This window comes from Oryzias melastigma, linkage group LG12 (assembly GCF_002922805.2).
Source record: "Oryzias melastigma strain HK-1 linkage group LG12, ASM292280v2, whole genome shotgun sequence".
Lineage (NCBI taxonomy): Eukaryota > Metazoa > Chordata > Actinopteri > Beloniformes > Adrianichthyidae > Oryzias > Oryzias melastigma.
Genome location: NC_050523.1, coordinates 3,153,298 through 3,169,180, shown reverse-complemented (window position 1 = coordinate 3,169,180; position 15,883 = coordinate 3,153,298). Strand labels below are relative to the sequence as shown.

Genomic DNA, 15,883 nt, shown 5'->3' with positions numbered 1-15,883 from the left:
CTCACATTCATACCTAGGGGCAATTTAGAGTCACCAATTAACCTGTGAAGCATGTTTTTGGACGGTGGGAGGAAGCCGGAGTCCCCGGTGAAAACCCACGCATGCACGGGGAGAACATGCAAACTCCACACAGAAAGGTCCCAGCCGGGATTCGAACCGGGGCCTTCTCGCTGTGAGGCGAGAGCGCTAACCACTGCGCCACTTCAGTAGCCGGGATAGGCTCCGGCACCCCGCGACCCCAAAAGGGACAAAGCGGTCAAGAAAATGGATGGATGGAAGGATTTGTGCTACAGTTGTTTTATATTTTTAAGTTAAATTGTACATGTACTTACTGTGCTTGCTTTGCTTTCAATACTTTTTACTAGAAATGCTCATCATTTCATGTACAAAAGTCAAAACATTGAAGACATTGTAGGAATTCAAACCCTAATCTACAAAACCACAGTAGCTAGCACCTTTTCCTTTCTGACTATACATGGAAGGTAAAGGCAAACCTACATTCAAGTTTGCATGTAAACTATAAGTCAACATCAAGTCCAAGTACTTTTACTTTTATCTTAAAAAAAACAAAGTTTTTTTATGTCCTTGAAAACTGAGAAACACATGATAAAGTTTTCAGTTTTTTATTAGAATATAAAGGAGAAATGACCATAAAATATTCAAATGAAATAAATCTAGATATTTTTTTATCTCAGAAAAAGGTTGATTGCAGTCTTTGTTTGGGATCTTTAAACTACAAATTCACAGTTGACTTTTAACTTCTTAAATTGGATTCTTGCATTTTTTTTGCCGACAATGATAATTTGATATATAATCACCAATGCATATCATTAAATTCAACATTTTTTTTGGCCTACTTTTGTATCAATCCACAAGATTTAAAATCTAGATTCTCCCCAATTCAACCTGTTCCTGCAGCAGACTAAAGGTATGGAAAAACCGGGAATGTGATGCGTGTTTGAGAATGCACTGCACGTGGGTTCCAGAACATGCTTTTAGCACACAGTGTTCACACTGGATTGTTGCTACCTGATACTAGCATCTGTACTGATAGTTGGAAGAGGCTTGGTGCAAAGTGTCAAAGCGATGCAAGTCTCTGCAACCTTGCTCCAAGCTTTTTCTTTCACAGCTCTATTCCGACATATAAAATACATATAATTCCAGCCAGATACAATTAATTTCTCCTCCATCATCAATTTTCAAACAGTTTCACTTATGTGAATTAAAAAAGACATTACTTAGATGTCATAGAAATAGTCATGGTTCAAGTTGGGTTAACGTTCAACAGGTGTTCAGTGGCTGCCTGTTTTGTACAAAGAACCCAAAAATTGACTTAAAATTTGCATAGCGACATGTGAAAGTGAGAGTTTTAAACGCAGAACCCCAAAACGGGCATTCACACGCGTTTACATAGACTTTTCTTTGGAAGTGGTCACTTGAATGTGCGTTGCAGAGGTCAGTAAACATAGCAGAAGAACTTTTTTTGTTGCATTTTTTTAAACAACAAGCTACTTTCTTCCTCTTCTATGAAGGCATAAGATATATACAGTACATAGGCAAATGCATCTACATGTACCGAATGTCCATATTTGGTTTCCAGTATTTTAATAGGAGGTCGTTTTATTGGTTTAGCCAAATTTTATCAACATATTTTCAAGATAATTTGTGTTTTCACTTATAGAAATAGGAGTGGATCGAGAAGAAAAATCAGAATGCTTTGACTGAACACAAATGTACTTCTTCTATGTCCGAAGAACGTGCATGTTTCTCACCCTGATGAGGAAGTTTAGGGTGGGGGCAGTCTGACTCATTTATTTATGAGCCTTTTATCCCTCGAGACTCTTTGTCCGTGCTCACAGATTGCCAGACTCAACTAATCTTCTGAAAGAAAACATTCATCATTGCAACATCTTTCTCCCCTTATTTTTTTATACAAATATTTGAAATTAAAAAAACATAATGAAACCTTTATGATTAGTTGTTGCATCATTATTATGATGTACTGACTTGATGGTTTTCTCTCAAGTCATGGTCCTTCTTGAGTGACTCCAGGATAACTTTGTCCTTCAGCCAAGTTTCTGCTTGCTGGATTGCCTCCGGTGCCCCTTTACTTCCTCCCAGTCCTCACCACAATTCCTGTCCCTTTCATTCTGGCATTTCTGGATTCAGAGTACTCCAGCTTTGTTTACACTGAGAAGTATTGTAGAGTACGGTTTAGAATGATCTTGGCAATTCAGGTAAAAGTTTCCACTCAAAATTGGACCATCACAAGGCATGCGGGGTGTAGACCGATTGGGAAGCTTTGCGTCATAGTAGTGCAACTACAGCAAAAAAAAAAAAAATGAAGCCAACAATAACAGCAATTGAGATCATCCAGCAGTTCATTTGGCTTTTGGTACTTTGTATATAAGCATTTGATGTTGTTTGAGAGAAGATTGCGGGATGACGAACAAGAATATTGCCCCATTCTTGGCAGTGTCTTTTGTCGTAATGACCTTCCGTCAATCAGTGAGTATCAACAGTAGCTCTGCGCCAACTCGTCTATTTCCTTTCTCTATTAACCTACAATCAACAATGGTCCAAAAATGGTATGGTTGTTTTGGTACGGTATGGTATGGACTGGACAAGACTGGACCGCTCGGCGGAAACAAGGCTCAGGTGTTCCTCTGACTGATGTGACAAACTTCTTCTTGACCAAGCTGAGACCATAGCTTGAGCTTGTTGGTGCTTCCATATGACGTTATTCTACTTAGCCTGTGAAGCAGAGCTAGTCTTACACCAAAATAGCCATTGACTCTTTTCTTGAGCCCATCAACTACAGTCAGAGGAACCTCATTCTGTGAATAAGCAGAGTCCAGAGGATTCCTGGAAGGATTCCATGCTGGTTTATCCATGTCTTGGATCTTTCAGAGCCCACACCCATGTGAAGAAATGTGTTTCTCCTCTGTGGCACAGTGAGACACCGAACACCCTACCGGGAGAGGGATAGCAAGCCCCAAGTTCCTACGGCTCCACCTTAAAAAAACAAATTTGGACACCACTAACGCTTCAAATGCCCCAACAATTGGAGGGGTAGGAAGAAGCCAGAGGAGAAGAATTCTGATTCGGCCTAGATCAGCACTAGCTGCTTTGATGGAGTTGGTGTCATTCAGGTTTCAGTTGAAGACTTGTCCAAGGCTCCGCTGGGTTTTCAGTAATTGAGGACATCATCACTTTTCCGGAACAAATTTCTGTGTGACCTTTCCCTTCTTTGGAACCAAGGATCTGCTAGTTTGAAGCTTGTGTAAGCCCTTGAATTGATCCTCTCCATACCCAGGGGAACCCACCTGGGTCCTGATACAAGAAGTTATTCTTATCTTGAGGTTGTCCTTGACGGCTCTATTGGTGGCTGACTTATTCCAGACCTACTGAGTAGATCTTTGCATCCTGTTACAGCTCCTTTCCCATTGGTGCCATGCAGATGCCACTGGGCCAATGAGACTCAAACTGAACTTACTCGAGTAGTTTGGTATTAGGTCTTTTAGTTACTTGGGGCTCATGATGTTTTTCCTGTTTGATCTGTGGATTCCTCGGTTCCAAATTGCTTTGCTTTGTTCACTTTTTGAGGGGGTTTGTTGTGTTTAGCTAATGATCCACATCCCTCTTGGCCGTCACATTAAGGATCTGGTTCACATTCTTTCTATCTTTGTCCTTTTTAAGAAATGTTAACATTTTTCTGTAAACGCTTTGCCTTTAAAGCCTAGATATTTATATTGGCATCTTTTAAATTTTTTAATTATTATTATTATTTTTTGTGCCTGAAGAAGAACTGTTCAATGGAAAGGAGGTTTTGGCTCTGTGTATTCACTGATTGTGACTGTTCCTCCCTGCAAAAACATAGAGACTCGTTTTTCTGCTGAAAACACTCTGTCACAGCTAAAAACAATATTTTTAGTCTGTGTGAAACCTTAACAAAGAACAGGAAGCTATGATGCATTTCACGCAGAATCAGAGAGTAAAACTTCATATCCGGCAGCCTCGAGATTTTATGGGTCCACTTTACAAAACTTGAGTTTGTCCTCTGGCTTCCAAATATTTATAGTTTATAAGAGTTTGTGAGAAAATATGCAGCTGGATGTGGTATGTGCTCCTGTTGCTTTCAGGCCTGGCGGTTCCTAAAATAACATCTGCCTCCTGCTGCACAGCGGAGGAGGCAGGATGCAGAATGTGAGAGATAAGGTGGGGACTCGCGTCACGGCCAAGTTCAATTCCTGTTGTTTTGCCTGAGTAAAGAGACAAAAAAGGACAATTTCATTGTTCGCTGGTTGTTTTTATGTGTGGAAAAACCTTTTTCCTACAATTCTGCAAACTGATGGAGAGGGAAAATGGAAAGAATGTGACAATTTGTAACTCATTCCTTCATTGCATGTATGAAGAGAAACATTCTACAATAGGGGGGTTAACTCTCCTACACACTTGGATTATTTTTTTCAGTCCAATTCTTTGGTTATTAACGGGATATATTTTTGAATTGCTTTTTGGACAAAACTATTTTTTGGGTTATAGTGTTTTTGGTTTTGTTTTAACACATTTTTATTTTATTTCCTGTGTTAAAAACAACTCAGCTTGGGTTCCAGATGACCCTAGCCAACCCAACTTAGGTTGTTTTTAATGGAGTTTTTAGTGTGTAACAGAGCAGTTTGGTCCAGTTTCTTAGAGACAAAATTCCAGCAAGAGATTAAAAATCCCACTATATTGTTTATAAATAAAGTTTTTGTGGCCATAAAGCAATTCATTTCTAAAATGTAGCTTTGAAATACATGTATTTACAATAATTGAACAAGACCAATTATTTATTTTTCTATATGTAACTATTTAAATTTATTTTACTTTTGATTGCACCACCTATGTATTACTTTCAAAATAAAACACGCTATCAAATAAGATCCTCCTGCTTCAACAGATTTACTTAAACTAAAAATGCAACAAAGTAGGACTGGCCTAATAAAATCAATTAATCGATCTGAATCGATCTAAGCTTAATAGATCAATAATCAATCCATAAAATTAGAGATTGATCAACACATAATGCTAATGTCCGCTAGCTTGATGCTAATGAATAATGGAATTTCCCATTGGAGGGCTAATGCTAACGCTCAGTCCACCTAAGCATACATCGCTGAATACATGAACACCTTTATAAACTCACAGACATGAATTTTCAACTCTTTTGAGGTAATATTATTTTTAAAGTAAACATTTGTGGTTTAAAATATAGACTTTTGCACATTCTTTCTTATTTTTCTGGAATCAGGTATAATGCTTTAGCGCGGTCGCCACCTACTGACCAGACTGAAACACCCTCCAGGAGAAGCAGAACAATTATTGGAGCTTCTCCGTTTCAGAAACCTTGTAACACTTCATGATTTTAACAATCTCATTAATCTCATACATTTTACAGTAAGTGAACTGTATCACATTAACATAAATATCTTCAAAACCTATATAGATTATTAATGTATTTCTAAACAATTGTGCCTAAATGTGTAAACCATGTGAACTCTCAATTGAATCGAATTGAGTGGATCGAAGAATTAAAGAAAAAAAAGGAATTGAATTGATTCAGGATCTGGTGAATTGAATCGATTCTGGAAATTATTGGCGATACCCAACCCTAAAACAAAGGCAAAGATGGCATTTTCCGTCATTATGACTTTGGTGATTCTTCTTCCTTTTTCTCCTTTTGAAAATAAATTCAAACTTGACAGCATTAAAGTAGAATCCAATTTTTGTCAATTTTAATCTATTCATGAAAATGTGGTTGTATAATAAATAACTTTGCCCTTATACAGCAATTAGACAGTATTTTGAAGCAAAATGTATGTGCTTTAGACTTTAAAGCACATATAAGTATTTGAAAAACTATTATTGAAAAATATTTGATTTTTTTTATTTTTTATTCTTTTTTTCAGAAAACTGATTCAACATCAAGCTTTTTGTGCCTCAACAGTCTGTAAAATCTATCTGTGAGGCTGCTTTTTTTCCACTTCAGAATCAGCTGGATTAACGTAAATTGTGTAAACTGTTAAAGAGTTCCCGTAGTTGAAAGAATGTCAAAGCTAAAGCTCTGGAGTTAAAGGGTTAAAGGGATCTGTTCACCACAAAGCCACTGGCTCCGTGTCAGTCCAGCTGATATTCTAATGCTGGTTCACACTGAAAGTGATTCATGTGGCGGGGGCGGCCGTTTAAAATGTTAAAGTCAGTTTAAACATCTGTGGTGGGATTTGAGCCGCTGGAGTAAAGTCATTTGTGAGCGGTCACGAGTTCTGAGTGCACATTTTTCAAAGGTGGAAAAATCTGAGGCCTTTTGATGGACTATTTAACCATCCAAGGTCGACCTTTTGCTGCCTGTCAGCAGCTGGTCAGGCTCCAGCAAGAATAAGTGAGTGTTAAAAATGAATGCAACGGATGAAAAATCTGAACTTTGGCGAAAATTAAACCAACTATTTTAGGAAGTTGGCTTTGGGGATGTGTTGATAATGTGATGGTGGAGTCCAAAACCAACACGGAGGAAAAGTTTTCGGTTTTTATGACTGGAATTTGTGATTCTATGGTTCTTGTCCTTTCTGGGTGGGTGGAGTGCTCCTGCCCCAGGAAGAGTTATCTTGAGTCTTGTTCAAGAGTGAAACAATGTTCATACCAGCTTTTTTCAGTCCACCTTAAGCAGAATCTTCTAAAATTTTCAATGTATTTTGCATTTATTGAACCACATATTGTTTAATTAATATGTTTGTATACTTTCACGCACTGCATTTTTTTGAGATTAGTATTATTTAACCATGATCTCACTAGACTGTGGTACAAACAAATGCTGACCCAGAGCTAGCCAGAACAATATATTTAACATTAAGCTTTGTTTCCCACTAAAAAAAGTATGTCAATTAACTTAAAGTTGTACATTTTACTTTCATCATGTGTTAGAAGACATGCCTGTTTTTTTTTACATTTTATTTCATTATTCCTCTTAATAGTTTTTTTTCCAGCTAGGATTTTATTTTATTTTAATTAGATTTTAAACTGTACACACTACCAATCAAAAGTTTGGGGACAATTTTATGTCTTCCATGAAAAGCCACACTTGTATTTGCCAAATGAGTTGTACAATGAGTAGAAAATACAGTCAAGACATTGACAAAGTTAGAAATAATAATAATAATTTGAAACGATCATTTTTTCCTTCAAAATTCCACCATTGCAGACCTTTGGCGTTCTAGCTGTTAGTTTGTTGAGGTAATCTGGAGAAAGTTTCCCCACTCCCTGAAGAAGATTACACTGGCGTTTTGTGACTACTATTAAACAAAACTGCCAGTTAAAGTCTTGCTAGGCGGCTAATGTTCTTATCATCTTGCTCAGTTATGCAGTGGGACCTCCCACTTCTTATTCTAGTCTGGTTAGAGCCTGTTTGTGCTGTTCTCTAAAGAGAGTAGTACACATCGTTAAAGGAAATCTTCCGTTTCTTGGCATTTTCTTGCATGGAATAACTTTCCTTTCTAAAAACAAAAATAAACTGTTGAGTTTCACATGAAAGTTCTCCTTTTCTAGCCATTTTGAGCATTTAATCGACCCCACAAATTTAAGCCACAGACACTCAACCTACTCAAAGGAAGGTCAGTTTTATAGTTTCTATAAGCAGGAAAAGCGTTTTTAGCGCAAGAGTTTTCTGATCATTTGTTACCCAAGTGGATCGCACCATTAGCACATTAGCACCATTAGCACACATTAACACTGAACTGAATATTGCTGGAAATGGGCCTAATTAGATAATGGACCAGACATTTGCTGCTAAAATGCTCATTTTTCAATCATTTACCACGTTATTAATGTATAGAGTGTATTTCTGATTAGTTTAAAATCATCTTAATTGAAAAAAACATGCTTTTCTTTCAAAAAAGGACATTTTCTAAGTGACTCCAAACTTTGAACGGTAGCATATATCCTCCATCATGAGAAGAATGCCACAAAAACAACTAAAACTTCATACTCATTGGAGTTAATCCTTAATTTGTTTTCCATTTTTAGTCATTATATTACAAATCTAATGTTGTTTCTTTTAAAATTACTCTAATTATTTAACTCATTTCCATTTGGCAAACATTACAGAAGCTAACATGTATGAGCGCAAACCTCAAAATGTTCTTTGTCCCACCCAATATTGCAACATTTGGCATTGTGAGGTGGGCGGAGCAAACTTCAGAGTGACAAACCCACTTCAAGCTTGATGTACTTCCAAAATCCTGATGGAGGCAACTATACATCAAAATCCATTATTTTGAGCCCTTTTCACTCCCTTTCTTTTTATTTTGACCCTACGAAAGTTTTTTTGTTAAATGATTATTTGATCAATGAGGAATTAAAAAAAAAACCCATAACTGTTGTTTAATCAAATCCTTTCATTTCTCATTTTTTAAATCGATTTATGTCTAATTTTACTGCTGCGCTCATCAAATACAAACAGAATTTTTCCGATTGTCACTCATTTTCCTTTCGGGTCACACTTCAATCTATAGAGTTTTAAAAACCCCAATGTACTAGTACAAGTACTGATGAATTCTTCTCACTTTTTTGCTCTTTAAAGCAGATTTTCTTTTTATTGGTCTCCAGAAATCGTAGAGCAGAGTCTTCTTTGCTGTTTTTCTTTCTTGTCACTTGCTGCTTAACTTTTCCATCCATTCAAAGAGAACAGATGCTTCTTGTTGGGCTGTAGAGGAGCTGAGGGAGAAAGAAATAACCTAAAGACGATAAAACTGTCATGATGACGGGATCAAGACTTTTTTTGTTGTACTCCCTCTCTCCGGGAAATATTCGCGACAGCTTTGAAGAACAGGAAACCGACCCAACTTTTATCTTATCAAGACCATCTGTGATGAAATCCACTGCCAGTAAGAACTTAGAAGAGTCTGTCTCAACTCCTCAGGGTAAGAAATTGTCGCTCTGAACTGGTAGAACATGAACAAGAAATAAAATAAAACTTTTATTGAATTAGGATATCAAATATTTTAAAAATGAAAACTTCCTGTAAAATAAAAGACAATGCTGCCCTCTTGTGGGAAAAAGTTTGTTTGAAAGAACTCTTGCTTTTTTGAATACATTTTAATGAGAAATAAATAGATATTTGTACTTTTTAGATTATAAGTTGATGCAGAAAACTCTAAGTGGGACTTTGCAGAAAAGAGGAAGATGCTTAACAATTGTTTATTTTGTAGATAAAACTGTTCTCATCTTTGCAGTAAAAGCAACAAACATGAGATTAACAGGATAAGCTTTCGAGATCTTTTTTATTTGTTGACTATCTCCAAATATGGAGATCCGTTTCTCTGTTCTCAGCTTGAGGCGCCTTTGATGTTGAACAAATGAATCACTAGCATCCCTGAGGCCACATCTGTGATCAGCTGGAGGCTGGACCCAAAAAAATAAACCGTCCTGGGAAAAAGAGTTTCATCGCCCCTCTCTTAGAGTTTTATAACATTTGGGTTTTTTTTATTTTTTACTGTTGTTTCATCTGAAAAAGTCACTGCAGAGGAAGTGAAAAGCAGACTGTTGGCTTATCATCTGCATTCAGGCATTTCCTCTTTTCTCCAGCGCATCACCTCACGTCACACTTCCCCCGTTTCTACATGCCAGCACTTGATCTGTATTCCCATCCAGGACTCAAATCCTTCACTTTTTCGATAGCTGAAAACAGGACTCTCAGAGAACGCCGTCGTGCTAGCATGTGTGGGAAAGTCTGCAGCTGCATGTTAAAACAGAAACCAACGGGAGGGCGCATTCTTGCTGAGCTGACTGCAGACACCTCGGTTGTCTTTTATTTACCCGAACATTCTGAGGAGGTGTTTTGACTTGAGTGAACCGTCAGTGAACTCAGAAGGAGCGACGAGCGAGCTTCTCCCGTGAGCCTCGACCTGATTTTACACCAAGAAGATGAAGACATTTGCCGTTTTCCTCCTTGTTGCTCTCATTTCAAGAGCTTCTCCGAGCAGCAGTGGTAAGAGATTTCATTTTTTATTGTTCATGAAGCTTTAAAATCTCATGTAATAAAACTGAATCAAAAATTAAATTTAATTCGGCAGATCTGATGGTTAGTAGCTTTTATAATTTATTTCTGTATGAGGTTTGTTTGTGTTTCAGCTTTAATTGTCATGAAATATAAAGTTTATGTGAATAATATACAAACAGGAAGACGTACATAACAGTCATTAGCTAATGTTTAAATTACTCCTCGCATTTAACATGGAGGAAAACATGACATTATGAAGTAAAACTACTATTATCAACCTCATTATGCTTTTTATACGTCAAAATTGGCATATTTGTCAGTAATAAATATATAAAAATATATATATATTTTTAGAAAATATAAAAAGTCTTTACTATCTGTTTTGGTTGAATCTAAACTTTGGTTTTCTTTCTTTAAATCTAAGTTTTCTGGACAAAAATGAATTATGAAAGGCAGTTTTAATCTTTTAAATTCTAATTACATTATTAGCTGACGCCCTTCCACCAGAATGACAGTGTTTAAATTGTTTATGGCCTGAAGTTTATCATTAAAAATTGTAGTATGAAAAAAAAACAAGTCGATAATATGAATATTTTGTAATTTAAGTGATCCTGTCTCATATTTTAGCCTTTGTTTGAATAAACTATAAATAAAATAAAATGATGTTATTAGGAAGTGAAACTGATGTCGGCCCATTTTTATGCTAAAACATTCATATTGTCGTCACTTAATAAATAAAAACAAAGGAAATTGGCATTTATGGAATATAAAAAAGTATTTAGTGATTTTTTTGTGATTAACTTTGATTTTCTTTATTTACATTTCTTAAGAAAATGAATAATGAAAAGCAGTTTTACCATTTGAAATTCCGGTTAAGTTAAATGTTGACATACCTTGCGCCTAAATATTATTGTTTAAATTGTTTATGGCGTATAGTTTATAATTGAAAATTTTAAATTATAGCATGAAAATGTTAAGAAAAAATAAAGGCACCAATGTGATTACTTTGTAGTCACATGTTCTATATATATATATATATATATATATATATATATCATTATGCACTATGTTAGCCAGCTTATTAAGCAATTTAATGTTAAAATATACAAATATACATATAGTTACTAACAAAAAAACAGAGGGAACTGACTGTTAGAATTCTTTTGATTAAGTCTAAACTTTGATTTTCATTTTTTTTTATCTCTCTTAGTATGAAATAAAAAAGCTGTTGGTGCATTTAATAGTTGGATAAATTCATAATTTAATTGTTGCCTTAAATTGAACAAACCGACTAACATAAAAGCAAACAAAAAACAAATCGCTTTTAGATTATTTATTTTAATCCTCAAACTTTTGGCATTTTTTCCTGCATGTTTGGAGATGGATTTTGAAGAAGTTTAGTGAGTTTTTTGAAAATCACAGACTTGTGTTTATTTTTTCCTCATAAATGTATCTTTTTTTTTACATTTAATTTGCTTTGATTGCTGTTTTCTTTTAATAATTTGAGAACCATTGAAGATTTTTACATGAAAATCCCCATACAGATAAATATATAACATGACATCATGGAAGTGCTCACATGATTCTATTGAAATTCAAGCACAGCAGAGGCTTTAACACAGTCAGTAAGTTCCACTTCTGGTGCTTCTCTTTTAACTCGTTATAAAAACGTTCATGTCATAAATTTGGTTGTTTTTCAAACAACTTCTTGCTCTTCATTGTCATTCTAATTTTAACCATCAGGGTACTTAAAAGTGTTGCTTTCTGTGAGAAACATTTAGATTTACGTCTCTTTCTTATAGAATTTACAGTAGAATATCATGTCATAGTGGATGCAGCAGAACAGAGATGCTTAAAAAGCAAAATTAACTAAATGTTTGAGTTACTTTTATGTCACGAAATGCACATATACAGTGGACCAAAAAAGTATTTAGTCAGCCTCCAATTATGGAAGTTCTCCCATTTAAAAAGACGATTATAGATATACCTCAACTATGAGACAAAATGAGCAGAAAAAAATCCAGAAAATCACATTGTCTGATTTTTATAGTATTTATTTGTAAATTATGGTGGAAAATAAGTATTACTACCAGCAACAGTTTGTGAAAACCTTGCGAAGACTAACAGAAAACACTTGACTGTTGTCATTGACAACAAAGTATTGAGATGAACTTTTGTTATTGAACTCTTATTTTTCACCATAATTAACAAATAAATGATTCAACGGGATTTTCTGGTTTTTTTTTTCTCATTTTGTTTCTCATAGTTGAGGTATACCTATGATGAAAATTACAGGTCTCTCTCATCTTTTTAAGTGGGCGAACATGCACAATTGGTGGCTGACTGAATACTTTTTTTCTCCATTATACGTGCATTTGCATAGACTGTTCAATGGAAGCGGTAAATTGAACGGTCGTTTCTGAGCGCGGTGTGAACGTAGCGTGACAGAAGCACTCTGTGGAAGTAAAGAGTTTTATTTTGTTCTTTTTTACAGATCGGCCCAGCAGTCAAAAGAATGTTCCTGTTCCCAGAACTTTTTTTGGGAACCTGGTCCCTCAGACAAACGATGAGCAGAACAGCACCCAGGCGGGTTCAACCTCCGCCTCTCGCTCCTCCTTTCCAGCTCTGCAGGCCCTCAGTAACAGCACCATGGAGTACCTCAGCGGCCCGCTCAGCACCCGGGTCATCCCCTTCACCTATATATTTGTGATTGTTCTTGGTATCCCGGCCAACGTTGCCATCCTGTGTTTCCTCGCCAAAAAAATCCGGAAGGTCTCCTCCGCCATCCTCTACTACAGCCTGGCAGTGTCCGACCTCTTCCTCCTCCTCTCCCTCACCTTTAAGATTCACTACCATCTCCATGGAAACGACTGGGTTCTGGGAGAGGCAGCCTGTCGGGTGGTCACTGCCTGTTTCTATGGCAACCTCTACTGTTCAGCCATGACGCTTGCCTGCATTAGTGTGAAGCGCTACATCGCTGTGGTGCACCCCTTCATGTACAAAGGGCTGCCCAAGAAGATGTGCACGGCCTGGGTCAGCTTGGGGGTGTGGGGGGTGTTTGGAATAGCTGTCATCCCAGAGTTCCTGATTCAGCAGAGCTATTGGCTCCCGCAGCTGAACCGTACATCCTGCCACGATGTGCTCGCTCGTGACGACAACTCCTTCAGCTTCGCCTTCCTGCTGTCCTACAACCTGGTTCTTACCGTCGTCGGTCTTCTGGTTCCACTGGTGGTTTCGATTGTCTGCTACATTCGGATCATCATTGTGCTCAAAAAGTCCCTCCAAGACTGGGGAAAGTACATCAAGGCCAGCTCTCTGGTGTTCGCCATCTTCCTGGTGTGTTTCCTCCCAGCTGGATTCCTGCACTTTATCCATTATCTGCAGCTGGAGCTGAATGGAACTGAAAGTTTGTACGGGTACTTTAACCTGGCAGTGTGCTTGTGCTGTCTCCACGCTTGTCTGGACCCCTTCCTCTTTGTCCTCATGTCCACCTCCACCGGCTCCAGGCTTTTCATAATGACGTTCAAAGGCAAGTCCATGAGCATTACTCTTTGAAAGGAGTCGCTTTATTTTGGAGGGGGATGGAATCCAAAGATAGAGGAAGTCTGTTGTTTCTGGATGATTCGCTGAACTTGTTTGAGTTTTAACGTTTTCTCCAATGTAAATATGTTTCGGAGAAAATAAAAATGTACATATTTTAGTACTGTCACTGTTATGAAAAGGAAAAATAAGTATTATGCTTGAAATATTCAGCCCTGCCTCTCAGAAAAACCAAAATGAGCTGAAAACTTCATTTAATGTCTTCCCAAGTAATAGATTTACACAACGTTAGGCACCGGATTGATGTTTCATTAAATATATTTATATATATATTGAAGAGAAATATCTCTAATGCTGAGTAAAAGTGCAAAACTTGAGCCAAAAAACGATTGTTGGATCCTTTAAGCTACAGTAGCTACTGCTTTGAGAATTAGTTCAACTCAAGAAGAGATAAAATAATGCTCAAAACGTTTAGACTCAAAACTAATGTGAAAAAAACTGGATTCTTAACAAGGAAAAAACTATACCAAAAGTCATATCAACCACTTCCTTCATCAACTTCCACTTCAACAGTAAAAGGGTTGAAACAGTTCTAAATTTACAGAAGTTATTCGTTGCAAAAACAAAAAACAAAACTGAGATTTGAAGACAATATTTTACAAAGAAAAAGCTTAAACTGGTTTAAAGTAACAGAGCAAAAAACTGAAACGGCTCTAAACATTAGATGACAGTATTCTTATTTTTATGTGACAAATTTAAATAGCTAAATAGTGTGAAACAACAAAACGGCCTTTAAATGAACCTGTGCTATTTAAAATGATTAGCTAAAGAAAAACTTCTAACTTCCTGGCCATACTAGCCTCAAGGGAACTGCAAGATGCACCTGCACTCCCCTTAAAATAAAGCCACTTTACTCTATGACTCTCCAAAGACCTGGACAGTTGATGTTTAACGTCTGTCTATTAGTGAACATTATTCTTGTCGTCAAATTCAAAGTTTTTCTTCTTTAAGATCAGAGTAAACTGTTCACAGTGAATGTTTGCAAACAATGAGAATGCAAGTACAGTGCGTTCAACCATCGAAAAGGGGAGGGGCTTCTTCTGCCAGTTAGCTTTTAATTCAGTTCTAGCATTTAAACCCATAAATGATGTTTCTTACCAGCTTGCTTTAGCTTTCGGTATGCTAAATTATCCAGGTGGTGCTTGGAACCCCCCAAAAAAAAATCCTCAGAAAAGCGCATGCAGAATTTGTATATAAACAAAAAAGTAACATAAAATATTCAAAATGTAAAAAATGTAATAAGACTTAATCAGTGTTGTAACAGTTTAGTACTTTTTGTGTCAGTAGTTTGTGAAAATAGGGCAAATTACTCTTATGAAAATATTTGTGACTGTTAAGCGTTTACACGGGAACTTTAGTTCTAGTGTTGACATTCTTTAAATAACAGTAATTTTTCAACCATTTACACAATTAATGTAATTTCGGTGACTTCTGAAGATGAGAAAAGCAGCTTTGCTCTGATATGCAACACTTGTTTATGCAATCAATGCAAAAGCTGTTCTCACATCGGCATCTGGTAATTGCATAAACGGTTGAGGAGCTACTATATTTGGAAAACCGTGTGTACTTTTGCTGTCGCCGGCGACAGCTATGGTGTTAAAACGTTATTCTAGGTAACGGTAACCAGATCAAAGTTGTAGCATATAAGAAAGGTTCTTCGAATCGTCGGCTTAACGTTTTTCTCTGGGGCGGGGTTGAAATGAATGATAACTCTGTCACGTCTAAAACAATCAGAACAGAACTGACTTTAACGTAGATCCTCACAACCTCAGGGTTTTCTTTTGTTTTTTTTTTAAGTTTTAGCTGTTAAAATGTTAAAACAGAAAAACAACCAGAACAGGAACAATGTTGTGCTTGTTCTTAAATTACAGACATTTTTCTCAGCTTATTTAACTATGATTTGTTTATGCTAAAAAAGTGAATGTGACTTGGGATGAATGTCAAAGCGCTGATAATAGTTTAAAATGAATGTGTTTTTGTGTTTACTGAGATCTGTACTGACTGTGTTTCTGCAATGATTTATCAAGCTGTGATGCTGCTTAATAAAAGCTGCTTTTGATTCTTTTTAAATTGTTTTTTTAAGACCATTGCAAATTGATTTTTTTGTGCAAGTCGTAACACCATCTACATAAACATCTAATAGTTTCCTGTCTTTGCATGAATGCAGCTGTTTAAACTCGAGCATAAAATTAATTTTATTACGACAAAAGCTTAGAAAATAAAGTAAATACTTGTATGAAGGCATTCGTG

At 36.5% G+C, this 15,883-nt stretch overlaps 1 protein-coding gene and 1 long non-coding RNA gene across 3 annotated transcripts in view; both read left to right on the top strand.

Moving 5' to 3' along the window:
- LOC118599419 overlaps positions 1–15,883 on the top strand; it is a 65,389-nt gene that overhangs the window by 4,334 nt on the left and 45,172 nt on the right. The gene's annotated exons all lie outside the window — the stretch shown is intronic.
- Positions 9,153–15,703, top strand: LOC112162869 (proteinase-activated receptor 3). The gene is made up of 2 exons (XM_024298809.2): positions 9,153–10,021; positions 12,528–15,703. Exons 1-2 carry the CDS (start codon positions 9,958–9,960, stop codon positions 13,586–13,588), a joined length of 1,125 nt encoding a protein of 374 aa, XP_024154577.1. The 5' UTR covers positions 9,153–9,957; the 3' UTR covers positions 13,589–15,703.